The 21,178-nt window shown below is 36.6% G+C and overlaps 1 protein-coding gene across 1 annotated transcript in view; it reads left to right on the plus strand.

Moving 5' to 3' along the window:
* The window catches only part of DLG2 (discs large MAGUK scaffold protein 2), a 2,066,337-nt gene that overhangs the window by 489,783 nt on the left and 1,555,376 nt on the right, over positions 1 to 21,178 (plus strand). Inside the window, 1 exon segment of the mRNA XM_053708663.1 lies at positions 15,181 to 15,210. Within this exon segment, the coding sequence (XP_053564638.1) occupies positions 15,181 to 15,210 (30 nt within the window).

Genomic DNA, 21,178 nt, shown 5'->3' on the forward strand with positions numbered 1-21,178 from the left:
GGTTTATTTTTTTCTGTAATTTTAGACTTTTTTTGTTATATTAGATTTATTTATTTTAATTTAATCTTAGGGTTTTTTTTAAGTAATGTTAGGAAATTTTATTTTAATTTTAACTTAGTATTTTTTTATTTTATGTAATTGGGGTTAATTTAGGGAGTGTTAAGTTAGGGGGCTTAGTGATTAAATTAGTTATTTGCATTGTGGGGAGATTGGCGTTTTAGGCGTTAATAGTTTTCTTAGGTTTATTGCGTTGAGGATGGAGGTTTAGGGGTTAATAACTTTATTTAGGTGTTAGCGATGCGGGATCAGCAGTTTAGGGGTTAATTACTTTAGTGTCGGAGATGCCGGTGGTGGCGGATTAGGGGTATTTAGACTTGGGGTTTATGTTAGGGTGTTAGGTTTTTAAATAACTTTCTTTTCCCCATAGACATCAATGCAGATTGCTTTACGGCGATCGCCATTCCATGATTCCATGTTTTTTTTCTAACACTTTCTCTCTATTGATATCTATGGGGGAAAACGTCTGACCTTGACTTTTGTATGGTATAGAGCTTATCGCACCATACAGCACAACAATAGAAGGTTTTTTAGTAACTTGTAAAGGCAGTGCTATGAAGAGTGCTATACCACTCATTTGTTTGCGTTATTTACGCACCCAGTTTAGCGCACAACTTGTAATTTTACCATTTGCTATTAAAAAAGTAAGCTTTTTTACACGTCCGTTGTGTGCATATTTCATGTTGAAAGCAAATGGTTTTTATCAAAGCTCTAAGCGGAAGCGTGCAAAAAGGTGAACTTCGAAAATCACAACCTTGTTTACACCCTTACTCGCACGCAAACCTAGTCAGGTTTTCTCAAGTGTGCTAACCAATATTCTTAACATAGCAGAATAGGTTCTATTTATTCAAAAATACACACACACACACACATACATATATATATATATATATATATATATATATATGTATATATAATTATATTTTTTGGTACAATATATGATTATATATATAGGGAAATATCTATTTAAAAATACATAGAACATGGAATGAGAAATGTTTACAGTAATACATAGTTAAATATGTTTTTACATGTTTTCAGCTACTTGGCTTGACACTATATATATATATATATATATATATATATATATATATATACAGTCATATGCAAAAGTTTAGGCACCCCTAACAATTTCCATGATTTTCATTTATAAATAATTGGGTAGACAGACAAACGACCTCCAGGGCAGCGCTCAGACACTCTTCCTCTGTACCCTAGTGACACCCACAACGTACTGATCTTCATGCTGCAATATCAATCATGCCCCCAAATGATCGAACTCCAAACACTCCGCTCATAGCGAAACAATAAAAGGCACAGGTAATCTCACAGCGCTTTAGCAGGTGCCGTAAAAGAAGAGGCGGTCCACCCCGCCTCAGAGAGAACACAATCCGCCAACAGAAACACATCCTGCCAGCAAAGTAAAAAAGGGGAAAACAATTCCATAGGGTAAATGTGGTGAAAAAAATCTTCATTTATTAGTTCCAACTCCTGAAAATAGTGACACACACAAAGATACAAGAAGCATAAAACGATCAAATGCGTTTCATAAAAAAGACTGACTTTCTCAATGACCATAGCTAAAGCCTGAGTAACACTGACACTTTATTAGGGCAAACAACCCTCCACCCCTACGGGATTGGACCGATATGGCAAATCAAAATGGGGTGAGCTATACACACCCCTTTTCATTTAAATACAAGCAGTGTAGCACAGTGCTAAAGCAGAAGGAAAATGAACACACCTAAAAAATGATATGATAGTTAATGCAAACATAATTATACACATGTAAGCAAAACCGATGCACATATAATCCATAATGAACATATGCTTAAAATATTATTAATAATATTGATAACAATGCATTTTTGTGTGAGCAAACAGTAAGGTGATGATATGTAAATTATTTAATTTTGTATATAATTAGAGAACAAGAGGAAAAAGAAAAAATCAAAGAATCATGCTGCCTCATCTTATAAGTTTTAATTTAAAGAAACAAAGACCAAAATGGTGCTAGTGTCAATCATTCCTTCATCAATGTGAAAATCTGCATGCTTATTCCCTGTATCTAAGGATTAGAGATCCAATACAGCACAATGATCTACAAAATCAAATTGACCCTTATCGCAAGTAGATGCTTTAACCATATGTTTAGCCTGGAGCTTAGAGTGTATCCCCAAAAAATGTTTTTTAAGGACTAGTAATCTAATAAACCTATTCAAGTCAGCAACCGTATTAAGTAAGTTAAAATGACTTGTAGGAGAGAAATGCCTAGGGACAATAATTCAATATGTGTGTTAGAAAGATGGCACAATGACAAATTTATAACATTGTCCTGTTTGATATGTATTTCTGGGCTTGTGACATTCTCCTCCTTTGAGGGTATCGCCTCGGCTTAGCTTGTGCTGACTCTGGTAAAGTCCTTATGTTTGAATTTTCCACGTCCCCCTCTGTGTATTTTCTTATATTCGGTTTCAAATGTCGCTGGTCGTTTTTTGACTGAGTTGGAACAGAAATATCAACAGAAGCACCTTCGGACTGTAACACAAATGAATCACTTTATTTCAAGTGTCACTAAAAAGAGCTTTAAAATACAGGAACATATCACTTGTAACTCCTGTTATGTTATCTATCTCTTGACCTGCAGGGGGTGCCAGAAGAACTATGTAGGTCAAACTACAAGGGCCTTGAAAGATAGGTTTTTGGAACATCTTCGTTCCATTGAGGACCCTGAGTCTAGCACTTCTATAGCCCTGCACTTCAAGAGGTTTCATGGTTCAGACAGTTCCCTTTTGACATTCCAGGGCATCCAGCTGATTCCCAAACACCCCAGAGGGGGTAATAGAGGCATGGTTCTCAGTCAAAAGGAAGGTTTTTTTTGGATCTTTCAACTGGATACTCGAATGCCAAAGGGTATAAACTCAGAGTGGGATGTTAAACTTTTTGTTGAGAGGGTATGACCCTTTTTGGTCTTTGTTTCTTTAAATTGAAACTTATGAGATGAGACAGCATGTTTCTTTGATTTTTTCTTTTTCCTCTTGTTCTCTAATTATATATAAAATTAAAATTATATTTAATTTACATATCATCACCTTACTGTTTGCTCACACAAAAATGCATTGTTATCAATATTATTATTATTATTTTAAGCATATGTTTATTATGGATTTTATGTGCATCGATTTTGCTTACATGTGTATAATTATGTTTGCATTAACTATCATGTCATTTTTTAGGTGTGTTTTCCTTCTGCTTTAGCACTGTGCTACACTGCTTGTATTTAAATGAAAAGGGGTGTGTATAGCTCACCCCATTTTGATTTGCCATATCGGTCCAATCCCACAGGGGAGGAGGGTTGTTTGCCCTAATAAAGTGTCAGTGTTACTCAGGCTTTAGCTATGGTCATTGAGAAAGTCAGCCTTTTTGATGAAACACGTTTGACCGTTTTATGCTACTTGTATCTTTGTGTGTCACTATTTTCATGAGTTGGAACTAATAAATGAAGATTTTTTTCCCCACATTTACCCTATGGACTTGTTTTCCCCTTTTTTACTTTGCTGGCAGGGCGCGTTTCTGTTGTCCGATAAATACTTGGGTGTTTGGATCAGCATATTCATTTTGATCTATTTTATAACTGAAGGACAAAGTACCAGCGGCCGCGGAGCCATCCAGCACGGAGGATCCTCTTTATGCGATCGCTGCCGCACACTAAAGCTTGAATGCAAGGTACCCATTTTATATTTGGGGTAGCTTGATTTGAACAGCCAATAGGATTTCAGTAGCTCTCATCCTATTGGCTGATTTGAATTTTTTAGCCAATAGGTATGCAAGGTACCCCAAATATAAAACAGGTACCTTGCATTAAAGCTTCAGTGTGCAGCAGCAATCGCATGAAGAGATGCTCCACGCTGGATGGGTCCACGGCCGCTGGTCCTGTTCCGCGGCCGCCTTTGCTCCTCGTCACCTTCGCCCTGGATGAATATAGAAGAGTTCACCATGCTGAATGAAGATGTCACCGCCTGGAAGAAGACCTTCACAACCGGACTTCAGGAATGGTGAGTACCTATTTCGGGAGTTACACTTAGGCTTTTTTTTTTTTTTTGGAGTGTTGTTTTTTTTAGATTAGGGATTTTTTTTATTTTAATGGCCTGCAATACCCATACAAATGCCCCTTTAGGGGCAATGGGTATTTTAGGTTTTTATAGTGTTAGTTTTTTTTTTATTTTGTGGGGTTTGGTGGGTTGGGGGGTTTACTGTTAGGAGTTAATTTGTATTTTTGAGTTAAAAGAGCAGTTTAACTTAGGGCAATGCTCTACAAAAGGCCCTTTTAAGGGCTATTGGTAGCTTAGTGTTAGAGTTAGGGGGTGTTTTTATTTGTTTAGGGGTATTAGATTAGGTTTATTTTTTTTATATTTGATCATTTGGTTTATTTTTTTCTGTAATTTTAGACTTTTTTTGTTATATTAGATTTATTTATTTTAATTTAATCTTAGGGTTTTTTTTAAGTAATGTTAGGAAATTTTATTTTAATTTTAACTTAGTATTTTTTTATTTTATGTAATTGGGGTTAATTTAGGGAGTGTTAAGTTAGGGGGCTTAGTGATTAAATTAGTTATTTGCATTGTGGGGAGATTGGCGTTTTAGGCGTTAATAGTTTTCTTAGGTTTATTGCGTTGAGGATGGAGGTTTAGGGGTTAATAACTTTATTTAGGTGTTAGCGATGCGGGGTCAGCAGTTTAGGGGTTAATTACTTTAGTGTCGGAGATGCCGGTGGTGGCGGATTAGGGGTATTTAGACTTGGGGTTTATGTTAGGGTGTTAGGTTTTTAAATAACTTTCATTTCCCCATAGACATCAATGCAGATTGCTTTACGGCGATCGCCATTCCATGATTCCATGTTTTTTTTCTAACACTTTCTCTCTATTGATATCTATGGGGGAAAACGTCTGACCTTGACTTTTGTATGGTATAGAGCTTATTGCACCATACAGCACAACAATAGAAGGTTTTTTAGTAACTTGTAAAGGCAGTGCTATGAAGAGTGCTATACCACTCATTTGTTTGCGTTATTTACGCACCCAGTTTAGCGCACAACTTGTAATTTTACCATTTGCTATTAAAAAAGTAAGCTTTTTTACACGTCCGTTGTGTGCATATTTCATGTTGAAAGCAAATGGTTTTTATCGAAGCTCTAAGCGGAAGCGTGCAAAAAGGTGAACTTCGAAAATCACAACCTTGTTTACACCCTTACTCGCACGCAAACCTAGTCAGGTTTTCTCAAGTGTGCTAACCAATATTCTTAACATAGCAGAATAGGTTCTATTTATTCAAAAATACACACACACACACACACACACACACACACATATATATATATATATATATATATATATATATATATATATATATATATATATGTATATATATATATATATATATATATATATAATTATATTTTTTGGTACAATATATGATTATATATATAGGGAAATATCTATTTAAAAATACATAGAACATGGAATGAGAAATGTTTACAGTAATACATAGTTAAATATGTTTTTACATGTTTTCAGCTACTTGGCTTGACACTATATATATATATATATATATATATATATATATATATATATATATATATATATATACAGTCATATGCAAAAGTTTAGGCACCCCCAACAATTTCCATGATTTTCATTTATAAATAATTGGGTAGACAGACAAACGACCTCCAGGGCAGCGCTCAGACACTCTTCCTCTGTACCCTAGTGACACCCACAACGTACTGATCTTCATGCTGCAATATCAATCATGCCCCCAAATGATCGAACTCCAAACACTCCGCTCATAGCGAAACAATAAAAGGCACAGGTAATCTCACAGCGCTTTAGCAGGTGCCGTAAAAGAAGAGGCGGTCCACCCCGCCTCAGAGAGAACACAATCCGCCAACAGAAACACATCCTGCCAGCAAAGTAAAAAAGGGGAAAACAATTCCATAGGGTAAATGTGGTGAAAAAAATCTTCATTTATTAGTTCCAACTCCTGAAAATAGTGACACACACAAAGATACAAGAAGCATAAAACGGTCAAATGCATTTCATAAAAAAGACTGACTTTCTCAATGACCATAGCTAAAGCCTGAGTAACACTGACACTTTATTAGGGCAAACAACCCTCCTCCCCTATGGGATTGGACCGATATGGCAAATCAAAATGGGGTGAGCTATACACACCCCTTTTCATTTAAATACAAGCAGTGTAGCACAGTGCTAAAGCAGAAGGAAAATGAACACACCTAAAAAATGATATGATAGTTAATGCAAACATAATTATACACATGTAAGCAAAACCGATGCACATATAATCCATAATGAACATATGCTTAAAATATTATTAATAATATTGATAACAATGCATTTTTGTGTGAGCAAACAGTAAGGTGATGATATGTAAATTATTTAATTTTGTATATAATTAGAGAACAAGAGGAAAAAGAAAAAAATCAAAGAATCATGCTGCCTCATCTTATAAGTTTTAATTTAAAGAAACAAAGACCAAAATGGTGCTAGTGTCAATCATTCCTTCATCAATGTGAAAATCTGCATGCTTATTCCCTGTATCTAAGGATTAGAGATCCAATACAGCACAATGATCTACAAAATCAAATTGACCCTTATCGCAAGTAGATGCTTTAACCATATGTTTAGCCTGGAGCTTAGAGTGTATCCCCAAAAAATGTTTTTTAAGGACTAGTAATCTGATAAACCTATTCAAGTCAGCAACCGTATTAAGTAAGTTAAAATGACTTGTAGGAGAGAAATGCCTAGGGACAATAATTCAATATGTGTGTTAGAAAGATGGCACAATGACAAATTCATAACATTGTCCTGTTTGATATGTATTTCTGGGCTTGTGACATTCTCCTCCTTTGAGGGTATCGCCTCGGCTTAGCTTGTGCTGACTCTGGTAAAGTCCTTATGTTTGAATTTTCCACGTCCCCCTCTGTGTATTTTCTTATATTCGGTTTCAAATGTCGCTGGTCGTTTTTTGACTGAGTTGGAACAGAAATATCAACAGAAGCACCTTCGGACTGTAACACAAATGAATCACTTTATTTCAAGTGTCACTAAAAAGAGCTTTAAAATACAGGAACATATCACTTGTAACTCCTGTTATGTTATCTATCTCTTGACCTGCAGGGGGTGCCAGAAGAACTATGTAGGTCAAACTACAAGGGCCTTGAAAGATAGGTTTTTGGAACATCTTCGTTCCATTGAGGACCCTGAGTCTAGCACTTCTATAGCCCTGCACTTCAAGAGGTTTCATGGTTCAGACAGTTCCCTTTTGACATTCCAGTGCATCCAGCTGATTCCGAAACACCCCAGAGGGGGTAATAGAGGCATGGTTCTCAGTCAAAAGGAAGGTTTTTTTTGGATCTTTCAACTGGATACTCGAATGCCAAAGGGTATAAACTCAGAGTGGGATGTTAAACTTTTTGTTGAGAGGGTATGACCCATTTTGGTCTTTGTTTCTTTAAATTGAAACTTATGAGATGAGACAGCATGTTTCTTTGATTTTTTTCTTTTTCCTCTTGTTCTCTAATTATATATAAAATTAAAATTATATTTAATTTACATATCATCACCTTACTGTTTGCTCACACAAAAATGCATTGTTATCAATATTATTATTATTATTTTAAGCATATGTTTATTATGGATTTTATGTGCATCGATTTTGCTTACATGTGTATAATTATGTTTGCATTAACTATCATATCATTTTTTAGGTGTGTTTTCCTTCTGCTTTAGCACTGTGCTACACTGCTTGTATTTAAATGAAAAGGGGTGTGTATAGCTTACCCCATTTTGATTTGCCATATCGGTCCAATCCCACAGGGGAGGAGGGTTGTTTGCTCTAATAAAGTGTCAGTGTTACTCAGGCTTTAGCTATGGTCATTGAGAAAGTCAGCCTTTTTGATGAAACACGTTTGACCGTTTTATGCTACTTGTATCTTTGTGTGTCACTATTTTCATGAGTTGGAACTAATAAATGAAGATTTTTTTCCCCACATTTACCCTATGGACTTGTTTTCCCCTTTTTTACTTTGCTGGCAGGGCGCGTTTCTGTTGTCCGATAAATACTTGGGTGTTTGGATCAGCATATTCATTTTGATCTATTTTATAACTGAAGGACAAAGTAATATTTCAGTGGTGAAATGAGGTTTATTGGATTAACAAAAAATGTGCAATATGCATCAAAACTAAATTAGACAGGTGCATACATTTGGGCACCCTAACAGAAATATTGCATCAATATTTAGTAGAGCCTCCTTTAGCAGAAATAACAGCCTCTAGACGCTTCCTATAGCCTGTAATGAATGTCTGGATTCTGGATGAAGGTATTTGAACCATTCCTCCTTGCAAAACATCTCCAGTTCAGTTAGGTTTGATGGTTGCCGAGCATAGACAGTCCGCTTCAAATCACCCCACAGATTTTCAATGGTATTCAGGTCTGGGGACTGATTTTGAGCAGTGTTTTGGGTTGTTGTCTTGTTGAAATATCCAGCCCCGGTGTAACTTCAACTTTGTGACTGATTCCTCAACATTATTCTCAAGTATCTGATGATGTTGAGTGGAATCCATGCGACCCTCAACTTTAACAAGTTTCTCAGTACCGGCACTGGCCACACAGCTCCACAGCATGATGGAACATCCACCAAATTTTACTGTGGGTAGCAAGTGTTTGTCTTGGAACGCTGTGTTCTTTTGCCGCCATGCATAATGCCCCTTGTTTGTTTCATCAGTCCACAGCGCCTTCTTCCAAAATGAAGCTGGCTTGTCCAAATGTGTGTTTGCATACCTCAAGCTCTGTTTGTGGCATGTGTGCAGAAAAGCCTTCTTCCGCATCACTCTCCCATACAGCTTCTCCTTGTGCAAAGTGCGCTGAATAGTTGAACGATGCACAGTGACACCATCTGCAGCAAGATGATGTTGTAGGTCTTTGGAGGTGGTCTGTGGGCTATTTTTGACTGTTCTCACCATCCTTTGCCACTCCAATATTTTACTTGGCCTGCCACTTCTGGCCTTAACAAGAACTGTGCCTGTGTTCTTCCGTTTCCTCACTATGTTCCTCACAGTGGACACTGACAGCTTAAATCTCTGCAATAGCTTTTTGTAGCCTTCCCCTAAGCGATAATGTTGAACAATCTTTGTTTTCAGGTCATTTGATAGTTGTTTTGAGGCCCCCATGTTGCCCCTCTTCAGAGGAGAGTCAAAGAGAACAACAACTTGCAATTGGCCACCTTAAATACCTTTTCTCATGATTGGATGCACCTGTCTAAGTTCAAGGCTTAATGGGCTCACCAAACCAATTGTGTGTTCCAATTAATCAGTGCTAGATAGTTACAGGTATTCAAATCAACAAAATGACAAGGGTGCCCAAATTTATGCACCTGTCTAATTTCGTTTTGATGCATATTGCATATTTTCTGTTAATCCAATAAACCTAATTTTACTCCTGAAATATTACTGTGTCCTTCAGTTATTTGATAGATCAAAATGAAATTGATGATCCAAACTCCCAATTATTTATAAATGAAAATGTCAAACTTTTGCATACAACTATAAATATATATATATATATATATATATATATATATATATATATATATATATATATATATATATATATATATATATGTATATATATATATATATATATATATATATATATATATATATATATATATATATATATGTATATATATGTATATATATATATATATATATATATATATATATATATATATATACAGTATATATTAGAGTCAAGAGAGAAAAGAAGAGGATTTATATATTCTCTTAAAAAGGCAGGGATTTTAGCACTCAAAAATATATAAAAATAATAAATAAAGGTATCACGCCAAATAGATTCAGACAATTATCAATGGTTTATTTTGGGTCTGTCCACATTTGTGCATGAACTCTGCAGACAAATCTCTCAACAAGGATGCGTCCACTTGTATTATGTTTAACATACCATAAATACAGTAATAACACATATGTTATATGTAGTGCAAAGAACATCATGTGACTCGTTAGTGTTACAAGGTCTCAGGTGTGAATGGGGAGCAGATGTGTTAAATTTGGTGTTATCGCTCTCACACTCTCTCATACTGGTCACTAGAAGTTCAACATGGCACCTCATGACAAAGAATTCTCTGAGGATTTGAAAAAAAATAAGTGTTTCTCTACATAAAGATGGCCTAGGCTATAAGAAGATTGCCAAGACCCTGAAACTGAGCTGCAGCACGGTGTGCAAGACCATACAGCGGTTTCACTCAGAACAGGCCTCGCCATGGTCGACCAAAGAAGTTTAGTGCACGTGCTCATATATATAACACACAGTTCCCATAGATCGCAATGAAAAGCCAACTTTAATCCCTCATAACTGCTTTTTTTGCAGTTATTTTATAACAAAATTAAGATGCTACTTTCTTTACTTTTTAATAAAATATATTGCATTTGATTTTGGGGGCATTTGGTGGACATTTATAAAATTAACCGGTAGTAATAACCAGTCACTTGTAATGGCTAGTTATTTTTTTTGCGAGCCCGCATAGGGCAAATTTCCCTGTTTGCGGGCGCACAATAGATTAGCACTCCATTTGTAATCTAGCCCTTATTGCATTAATGGAATTGCTTAGAAGAAACTGTGTTGAATATTTCCTAATTGTGTTAATTTGCTTTAATTTAATAAGATGTAATATACTGAAATAAATACAGTTTGCTAGTCCTTTAATGATTTTACATTCTCACAGAAAAGAATGTTTCTGCGAATTTATTTTCTGCTCTACAGACTTTCACAAAAAGGTGTATATGCACACGAGGAGAGGTTACCATGGGAGCAATTAAGTGCTCCCATAGTGATATGCCTCTGTATGCATTATATTTGTAATTGAGTTACTATGGTTATAATAAACTTGTTTCGTCCTGTATCAAGAAGTGAAGAATGAGTAAAGCATTCATCTCTATCTCTGAATTCAATTACGTTTGAGATAGAAAGAAATCTCCTTGTCACCTTGCTAATAAAATAAATTGTATTTAATTGAAAACTATAAGAAAAAGTGCTACAATTGCTTGGATTCTTATGTAAACAGTATAATAGATTTGTTTTTGTTCTGAACACACAAAATGAATTACAGTTTAAGGCTAGATTACAAGTGAAGTGCTAAATTATTTTGCTCCCACAAACGAGCAAATTTGCCCATTTACGGGAGTGCAAGAATTAAACAGCCATTACAATTGGCTCGTTATGGCTACCACTCTGAAAATTAACCAGAGATTAGATCTTATTTTCTAAAAGTGCCCCAAATGCCCTCAAAATAGAGGGCATAGTAGCAACTTTTTTAATAAAAAAAACGGCAGTAGGCAGTTTTGGGGCTTTAAAGTTGGTGGGAGTGGAGTGTTAGAAAAAAATGGCATTGAAAAGATTACAAGTGGAGCGCTAAATGATATTAGTGATCCACTTTGTAATACTAGTTCACGATAATGTGCACTGGTATTACAAGTTAATTGCCCCTATAAAAATAAAAAATCCCCCCAAAATACAAAAAAACCTCCTCTAATACTAAACTACCAATAGCCCTTAAAAGGGCTTTTTGTAGGGCATTGCCCTAAGTTTAACAGGTCTTCCACATTAAAAATAAACAAAGTCCCCCTAACAGTAAAACCACCCACCCACCAAACCCCCTAAATAAAAAAAATAACACTAATAAACTTAATCTACCCATTGCCCTGAAAAGGGCATTTGTATGGGCATTGCCCTTAAAAGGGCATTCAGCTCTTTTTCACTGCCCTTAAAAGGACATTCAGCTCTTTTCAGATCAGCCCCATAAAACCCTAATCTAAAAAAACAAAACCCCCCAAAAAATAAAAAAATAAAAACCTAACACTAAAACCCTCACGGTTTCAGAAGTCTGGCGGAGAAGGTCTTCTTCCAGGCGGCTCCATCATTTTCATCCACAGTAAAGGCGGCACAGAGCGGAGTCTAATAGGTTTAATTAGTGGCAGCAATGTGGGAGGCCGGAGGTTTAGGGGTTAATAACTTTTATTAGTGTCGGCAATGTCAGAGAGCGGTGGAATAGGGGTTAATAACTTTATTATAGTGTCGGCTATGTCGGGGAGCATTGGAATAGGGGTTGATAACTTTATTATAGTGTCTGTGATGTTGGGGAGCGGCGGAATAGGGGTTAATAACTTTTATTTGTGTCGGAGATGTCGGGAGCGGCAAATTAGGGGTTAATAACTTTATTTAGGTGTCTGTGATGTCGGGGTGGCAGATTAGGGGTGTTTAGACTTGGGGTTTATGTTAGGTTGAAACGTAACTTTTTTCCCCTTATAGACATCAATGGGGTTGCGTTACCAAGATTTTTCATTCCGCACTTCAGGTGTTAGTTTTTTTTCTAACACTCTCTCCCTATTGATGTCTATGGGGGAAAGCACACATGAGCACATCAAATCAGTCCTTGGATTTTGTGCGGTAAAGAGCTTAACGCCACAATATCTCACGCACAAGGAGGCTGTTCAGTAACTCGTAATGGCAGCGTTATGGAGAGTGAAATAACGCAACTTTTTTGCCATTAGTTTCGCACCCTGTTTAGTGCAAAACTTGTAATTTAGGTGAGTGATAACACAGTCCCCATAGACTGCAATGTAAAGGCACTTCAGTGCCATTTTTTTTTCTAACACCCCACACACACCCCACTTTTAACCCCTAAAAACTGCCTAGTGCAGTAGTTTTTTATGAAATTTGCCTGTTTGCGGGCACAAAATAAATTAGTGATCCATTTTTACTCTAGTCCCTTATGTGTTCACACTGTTTACAGATTTTTTAATCAAAAATACATAGTACATAAAAAAACCTTTAAAACTTACCATATTTATTGGTATTTCAGGACTACAGGTTTTGTTTTAAGTTTGCAATAAGTGTGAAAACATATGGGCCTAGAATACAAGTGGAGCGCTAATTTAAAGATAAAACTAAAAAAGACCCTTTATTTTGGGGGCATTTGGGGTACTTTTAGAAAATTAACCAGAGATCTGATCTCTGGTTAATTTTCTGAACGCTAAGTGTATTGGCTATTTATTTATTGCGCACTTGCAAATGGGCAAATTTGCCAGTTGTGACACCAGGAATAATTACGATCTTACCGGAATGAGCAAGGAGAGGAGGAATATGTTATATAAAAGTTCAATTTATTTTGTCAGTTTAAAAGCGAAAAAGGAACACAGCAATACAAAAGTTACAGCTGACGCGTTTCCTGCCTCAGCGGCAGTTCATCAGAGCTAGTGAACAAGCGTCCCTAACAGCTGTTAAATCACCACAGAGGAGAGTAGGTGTGACCAATCAGATACGTTTTCTATTAACACCTGTATTTAACCCTATCCTTTCCTCTGTTCAGAATTTACATCGGAGTATATGTAAAATACCTAATACATAACAACTATAGTGGCAACTTGTTAAAAACATTATAAAATATGTTGAATCTAATATTAGTCTTGGGACAAATTACTTATAAATGAATATTAATAATTGATGTGAACTTAAATATGATTTCGATAAAGTAGAAAACATGAGCCAAAAAATAATAATCTATATAACGTATATAACTTAAATGCAATATAGTCATTTCCATTGTCAAGCTCTTGTGATCCAGTATATCGTTGTCATATTCAGATCCCACAAATTACATATGAGTATAAACTTAGGTTTAAACATAGAGTTAGAGATAGATTTTATAGTTTCAATTCAGACCCTTATTATGTACGTATATCAGATATAAACAATCTATCACAGCTATTCTAGACCATGGACAGTAAATTTATATTATGTAGTAAAACTACACTATATATAAACCAGTATACACATTCCGTTATTAACATATTTTGATTAAATTTGCCAGTTTGCAGGCGTGCGATAAATTAGCGCTCCACTTGTAATCTAGCCCCTAAGTTTAGCCATTATAATATTTAGTTTCAGTAATATTTAAATTATTTATTTGTCATATATTTTCATTGTATAGTATAGGAAAGAACCAGCATACTGTATAATTTTGCTGAAGCAAGAATGGTTGGCACCCAGTCTATTTAACTTAGACAATTATTTCTAATTCGCTAAAATAAGATTGGATTGTTTCACCACCAGGTATCAATGAACAAAATTAAGTTAGAGCCTATCAGATTTTTTTTTTTATTATTTCAGCTTTCAAATCAGTATACTGTGCATGAAAAGATTGTATGTAAGCAATGAAGCCTTGAATGTCTTTGTCCTCTGTGTTATTATAAGCTATGGTTGCTTAGGTAACTTGTGTAAGGAATTCATAGATTACATTCTCTGTGTAGAGAGATCTTTTACTTTTGTGGACATCTAAGGTGTCTTTGGTGTAGCATCTGTTAAATGCCGGTAATACATCAATTCAAGGACTAACATTATTTTGTAGGATCCTGATAGCCATATTAGTGTAGGTTACCTGGCAACATTCATCTAAGCTTTAAAGGGACAGTCTAGACCCAATACATAATTTTGATAACTTATTGTTACATACCAGAGCAGCATCCTGCAACTGGTCCCACATCTATAAACTTGTGAGAAGTACATGAAACATTTAAATATTTATTGTTTGTTAGGAGCCAATAATGGCCTTATGGTTACCACCCGCCCCGGTTTCACCAGGACAGTCCCGTCTGAGGCTCTGTGTCCCATGTCCCGGAACTAGCCTCAAATACCCTGGGCTAAGCGCTCCCCTGGCGCAGCAAGCAGCAGTGAGCAGAGTGACTTTACAAAACATTAGCTGGCCAGAGGAGCGCTTAGCCCGGGGTTACAAAAACGGGTTGGTGGAGTTTGCAGGAGAGACAGAGATTGGTGTGGAACAGTGGGAGGGGGGAAGAGGGTCGAGGAGGGGAGTTTGCACATCCGGCTGCAGCTGAGAGCGGCAGTGAGAGGCAGGTGTTGGTGCGGTGGCCGTGCGGCGGGCTGTCTGCCTGCCGAAACATGGACAGTTGTTACCTTCATGGTTCCACCACCTCCATCGACTTTAGGTCCTCTGCAGCAGCCTTCCTGGAGCCCTTGCCCCAGCCGGCCCTAAGCCAACAAGTGCAGAGCAGTGCAGCCACAGAGAAACTGTGAGTAATACTTGGCTGTGTCTACTGTTTTTTTCAAATTGGTATGGTAATTTTTTTGTTTTTTTTGTGGGGGCTTAATTATGAACTGGAGCAGTGAATAAGTGCCAGAAGGCACGAAACATGTCTGCTGCAGTTTGCCCAGCTATCTATGCTTAGAATGTCAGTCTGGTCTGATGAATTGTATCTGCTGATACACTGTGTTTTTTAATGAGAATTTGTCAATAAAGAAGGAAGTTTTATACTATTATTGGATCCAGATACCTCTTTTGTACTTTTGCATCGTTTTTCAGCGCTTTGTGGATGAAGGAAGCGCTACCATCCGGATACTCCAGTTACATGCTGACGTGTGACGTCACCCCACGCTCCATTGTGCCGTAGGAAGAAGGAACAGGAAGTGAAGGACGGGTAAGGCAGAGCGCATAGCTAGATTGTGTACCGTATATATATATATATATATATATATATATATATATACTCCTGGAAAAACTAATGCACTCTCAGGTCTGCATTCGTTTTTCCAGGAGTATCCCAAGGAGGGTAACACTGTACATTGAACAGTATTATATATATATATATATATATATATATATATATATATATATATATATATACAGTATCTACAGTATATCTTTATTTGGAAGTAGTTTTTAGTTTGTTTTTAGTTATAGCTATTTTAGGGGGATATCTGTGTGTGCAGGTGACTATTACTGTGCATAATTATTAGGCAACTTAACAAAAAACAAATATATACCCATTTCAATTATTTATTTTTACCAGTGAAACCAATATAACATCTCAGCATTTACAAATATACATTTCTGACATTCAAAAACAAAACAAAAACAAATCAGTGATCAATATAGCCACCTTTCTTTGCAAGGACACTCAAAAGCCTGCCATCCATGGGTTCTGTCAGTGTTTTGATCTGTTCACCATCAACATTGCGTGCAGCAGCAACCACAGCCTCCCAGACACTGTTCAGAGAGGTGTACTGTTTTCCCTCCTTGTAAATCTCACATTTGATGATGGACCACAGGTTCTCAATGGGGTTCAGATCAGGTGAACAAGGAGGCCATGTCATTAGATTTTCTTCTTTTATACCCTTTCTTGCCAGCCACGCTGTGGAGTACTTGGACGCGTGTGATGGAGCATTGTCCTGCATGAAAATCATGTTTTTCTTGAAGGATGCAGACTTCTTCCTGTACCACTGCTTGAAGAAGGTGTCTTCCAGAAACTGGCAGTAGGACTGGGAGTTGAGCTTGACTCCATCCTCAACCCGAAAAGGCCCCACAAGCTCATCTTTGATGATACCAGCCCAAACCAGTACTCCACCTCCACCTTGCTGGCGTCTGAGTCGGACTGGAGCTCTCTGCCCTTTACCAATCCAGCCACGGGCCCATCCATCTGGCCCATCAAGACTCACTCTCATTTCATCAGTCCATAAAACCTTAGAAAAATCAGTCTTGAGATATTTCTTGGCCCAGTCTTGACGTTTCAGCTTGTGTGTCTTGTTCAGTGGTGGTCGTCTTTCAGCCTTTCTTACCTTGGCCATGTCTCTGAGTATTGCACACCTTGTGCTTTTGGGCACTCCAGTGATGTTGCAGCTCTGAAATATGGCCAAACTGGTGGCAAGTGGCATCTTGGCAGCTGCACGCTTGACTTTTCTCAGTTCATGGGCAGTTATTTTGCGCCTTGGTTTTTCCACACGCTTCTTGCGACCCTGTTGGCTATTTTGAATGAAACGCTTGATTGTTCGATGATCACGCTTCAGAAGCTTTGCAATTTTAAGAGTGCTGCATCCCTCTGCAAGATATCTCACTATTTTTGACTTTTCTGAGCCTGTCAAGTCCTTCTTTTGACCCATTTTGCCAAAGGAAAGGAAGTTGCCTAATAATTATGCACACCTGATATAGGGTGTTGATGTCATTAGACCACACCCCTTCTCATTACAGAGATGCACATCACCTAATATGCTTAATTGGTAGTAGGCTTTCGAGCCTATACAGCTTGGAGTAAGACAACATGCATAAAGAGGATGATGTGGTCAAAATACTAATTTGCCTAATAATTCTGCACTCCCTGTATATAGATATATATATATATAATTGATTTCATAATGAATTTGAGGCGGCGAGAAGCCACGCCCCAAGAAACGCCCCAAGACATAACCTCTCCACGCCCACTTAAAAAGTGCCCAGGAATTTTCTGGACAAAAGGTGGCAACCCTAAATGTCCGCCAAGCTCCACCCACCTATTACATGTATATTTTGGTATCAACTCATGAATATGTTTTCCTAATTGCATACGCTGATTGGTGCATGTGCAATTTGAAATAACTGAAGAATATTAAAGGGACACTGAACTTTGTAGTTTACTCCTATAATCAATTTTTCTTCGTTCTCTTGCTATCTTTATTTTAAAAGCAGGAATCTAAATCTTAGCAGCCAGCCTATTTTAGGTTCAGGGTCATGGATAGCGCTTGCTTATTGAAGGCTTACATTTACCCACCAATAAGCAAGCATAACCCAGGTTCTCAACCAAAAATGGGCCGGCTCCTATGCATCACATTCCTGCTTTTTAAATAAAGATAGCAAGAGAATGAAGAAAAATTAGAAAGTTGCCTAAATTGCATGCTCTATCTGAATCATGAAGGAAAAAAATGTAGTGTCCTTTTAACTGTGCACTGCTAATAGGGATGGGCAAATGTGTTTATATCCGAATTCGAATTTTAGAACGAATGTTATTGTAGAAATTCAATTTACATAATAGAATGTTGATAAGAACGAATATTCTTAAAAATTCGATTTTCAAATGTTATTTACAGTTTTCGAATGTCACATTCGAATTCAAATGTCACATTCGAATTCAAATGTTACATTCGAATGTCACATTCAAATTTGAATATTACATTTATAAACGACAATTGTAGACTAGAAACACTATTTCGAATGTGACATTCGAATCGAATATCACATTCGAATGTCACATTCGAATTTGAATATTACATTTATAAAACACAGTATTAGACTAGAAATACTATTTCGAATTCGAATGTGACATTCGAATCGAATGTCACATTCAAATTTGAATATTACATTTATTAAGCACAGTTGCAAACTAGAAATACTATTTCGAATTCGAATGTGACATTCGAATTCAAATATTACATTTAAAAGACACAGTATTAGACTAGAAATACTATTTCGAATTCGAATGTGACATTCAAATTCGAATATTACATTTAAAACACAGTATTAGACTAGAAATACTACTTCAAATTCGAATGTGAAATTCGAATTCGAATGTGACATTCGAATTCGAATAGTACATTTCGAAATTGAATGAATTACATAGCTAAACATTCTATTATTCGAACGAATATTTTCAAATTTTATTATTAAATATTAATATTTTATTTAAATCTACACTACTGTTACACCAGATATGAGTTTGGTGAACATTTTCGGCTACTAACAAATAGTGATATCGCGAACCTAAAAATTTGGCTTCCCCAAAAGTTTGCGAACCGGCGAACCGGGCGAACTCCCATTGACTTCAATTGGCTGGCGAATTTTTAAACCCACAGGGACTCTTTATGGAAAAGTTGTTTCAAGGGGACTAACACCTAGACTGTGGCATGCCGGAGGGGGATTCATGGCAAAACTCCCATGGAAAATTACATAGTTGATGCAGAGTCTGGTTTTAAGCCATAAAGGGCATAAATCACCTAACATTCCTAAATTGTTTGGAATAACGTGCTTTAAAACATCAGGTATGATGTTGTATCGATCAGGTAGTGTCACCCCAGTGTCACTGGGGTGACACTGTGCCCTGGCAGACAGGCCCTGAAACGCACACGTGTGAAGGAAACTGACTGCTATTATTTAACACAGTCAAAAAAGTGTTTGTTTTTTTAAATCTACACTACTGTTACACCAGATAGAGTTGCACTGGGGTGACACTGTGCCCTGGCAGGCAGGCCCTGAAACGCACACGTGTGAAGTAAACTGACTGCTATTATTTAACACAGTCAAAAAAGTGTTTTTTTTTTTTAAATCTACATTACTGTTACACCAGATATGAGTGGTGGCACTGGGCAAGTGGGCACAGTATACGCTGTGAGTCTGACACACACCCTGCAGCAGGCAGGCATCTGCAATTAGATTACACAGGAAAAAAAAAAAAAGCAGACTGATGTTCTAGCCCTAAAAAGGGCTTTTTGGGGTGCTGTCCTTACAGCAGAGATCAGATGAGTCCTTCAGGACTGTAGTGGACACTGAATACACTAGCCTAGCTATCAATTTCCCTATTAAATCAGCAGCAGCTACACTGTCCCTCCTCTCACTAAGAATGCAGCTTCCAAATGAATCTAAAATGGATGCTGTCCAGGAGGTGGGAGGGTCTGGGAGGGAGTGTCTGCTGCTAATTTGACTACTAAATTGTATGGTACTAATCTGTCCTTTAAGGTTTCATATACCTACAGAAATTAAAGGACAAAATACTATAAAGTGATTGTTGAATCCTGAGAATAGATGATTCTTTTGGTTCTATTGTTAAAATCTGTGTTTTTAATATTCTCACAATCAAATGGTGAACCTAATGGGTTTTTGGTTTCCAAAGATGCCTGTCCTTTAGCAAACTGTATTTAGCAAATTATTAAAAGTACAATGAAGATGCAACAATATTTTGGGATCTTCGTAAACACAGGAGACATTGTTGAGATTTTTTATAAATGAGAAGAGGCTTTAAACTTTCTGATTAATTATTCTTAGTTTCCTACAGTATTCTAAGTATTCAGTTTAGCTGCAGCAATGGCTAGCACATATATAACACATAAGTATGAACAACTTTAAATATCTACAACCTTATGGTCTGAAGAATACTTATAGCACTAGTCTAACTACCTTTGTAAAACCACTTCTAAACACCATTAACAACAAAATAATAGTTGTGTCCTTGAAGATTATGGGGTTACGTATTTAATAAAGAAAATAGTTTTATTGATGGGACTATGTGGTAATATGAGAGATGAGTAGAATCCTGCTCAGTATACCTAGCTCATAATAGCCTGATTACAGAATAGCTGCTTCCAAAACTTAAAGAGACACTGAACCCAATTTTTTTCTTTCGTGATTCAGATAGAGCATGACATTTTAAGCAACTTTCTAATTTACTCCTATTATCAAATTGTCTTCATTCTCTTGGTATCTTTATTTGAAATGTAAGTTTAGATGCCGGACCATTTTTGGTGAACAACCTGGGTTGTCCTTGCTGATTGATGGATACATTCATCCACCGATATAAAAGTGCTGTCCATAGTACTGAACCAAAAAAAAAAAAAAAAAAAAAAAAAAAAAAACCTTAGATGTCTTCTTTTTCAAATAAAGATAGCAAGAGAACGCCGAAAAATTGATAATAGGAGTAAATTAGAAAATTGCTTAAAATTGCATGCTCCATCTCAATAACGAAAGAAAAAAATTGGGTTCAGTGTCCCTTTAAGGCTATATAATAAACAATCAAAACCGGCCATTTTCAAGCTCATCTTCAAGTTTAGAATTTTAATTTCTTATAGCTGTTCTGACTTTTTTTTCCATTTATAAATATTAATAGCTACTTATGTAATTTATAAATATTGATAGCTACTTATGTAATAAAAAGTCCAAAATGCTAATAGAAGTTTTTTTTTTTTTTAATGTATTGGTTTTCCAAACAAGAAAGCAACATAAAACGCCTTGGGCCAGATTATGAGTTGAGACCAAAATATTGCTTAGGCTAAAGCGATATTTGCGCTTAACTAAGTAATACCAGTACACGGTAATGTGCGCTGGTATTAAGAGCTAGGTGCAATCTGGACACAACCTCGGGTTCACATTGCACGGAAGCATTGCACTCACGAGAGCATGCTTCCATAGACTCCAAATAGCACAACAAAGGGGGTA

Source organism: Bombina bombina, chromosome 3 (assembly GCF_027579735.1).
Source record: "Bombina bombina isolate aBomBom1 chromosome 3, aBomBom1.pri, whole genome shotgun sequence".
Taxonomy (NCBI): Eukaryota; Metazoa; Chordata; class Amphibia; order Anura; family Bombinatoridae; genus Bombina; species Bombina bombina.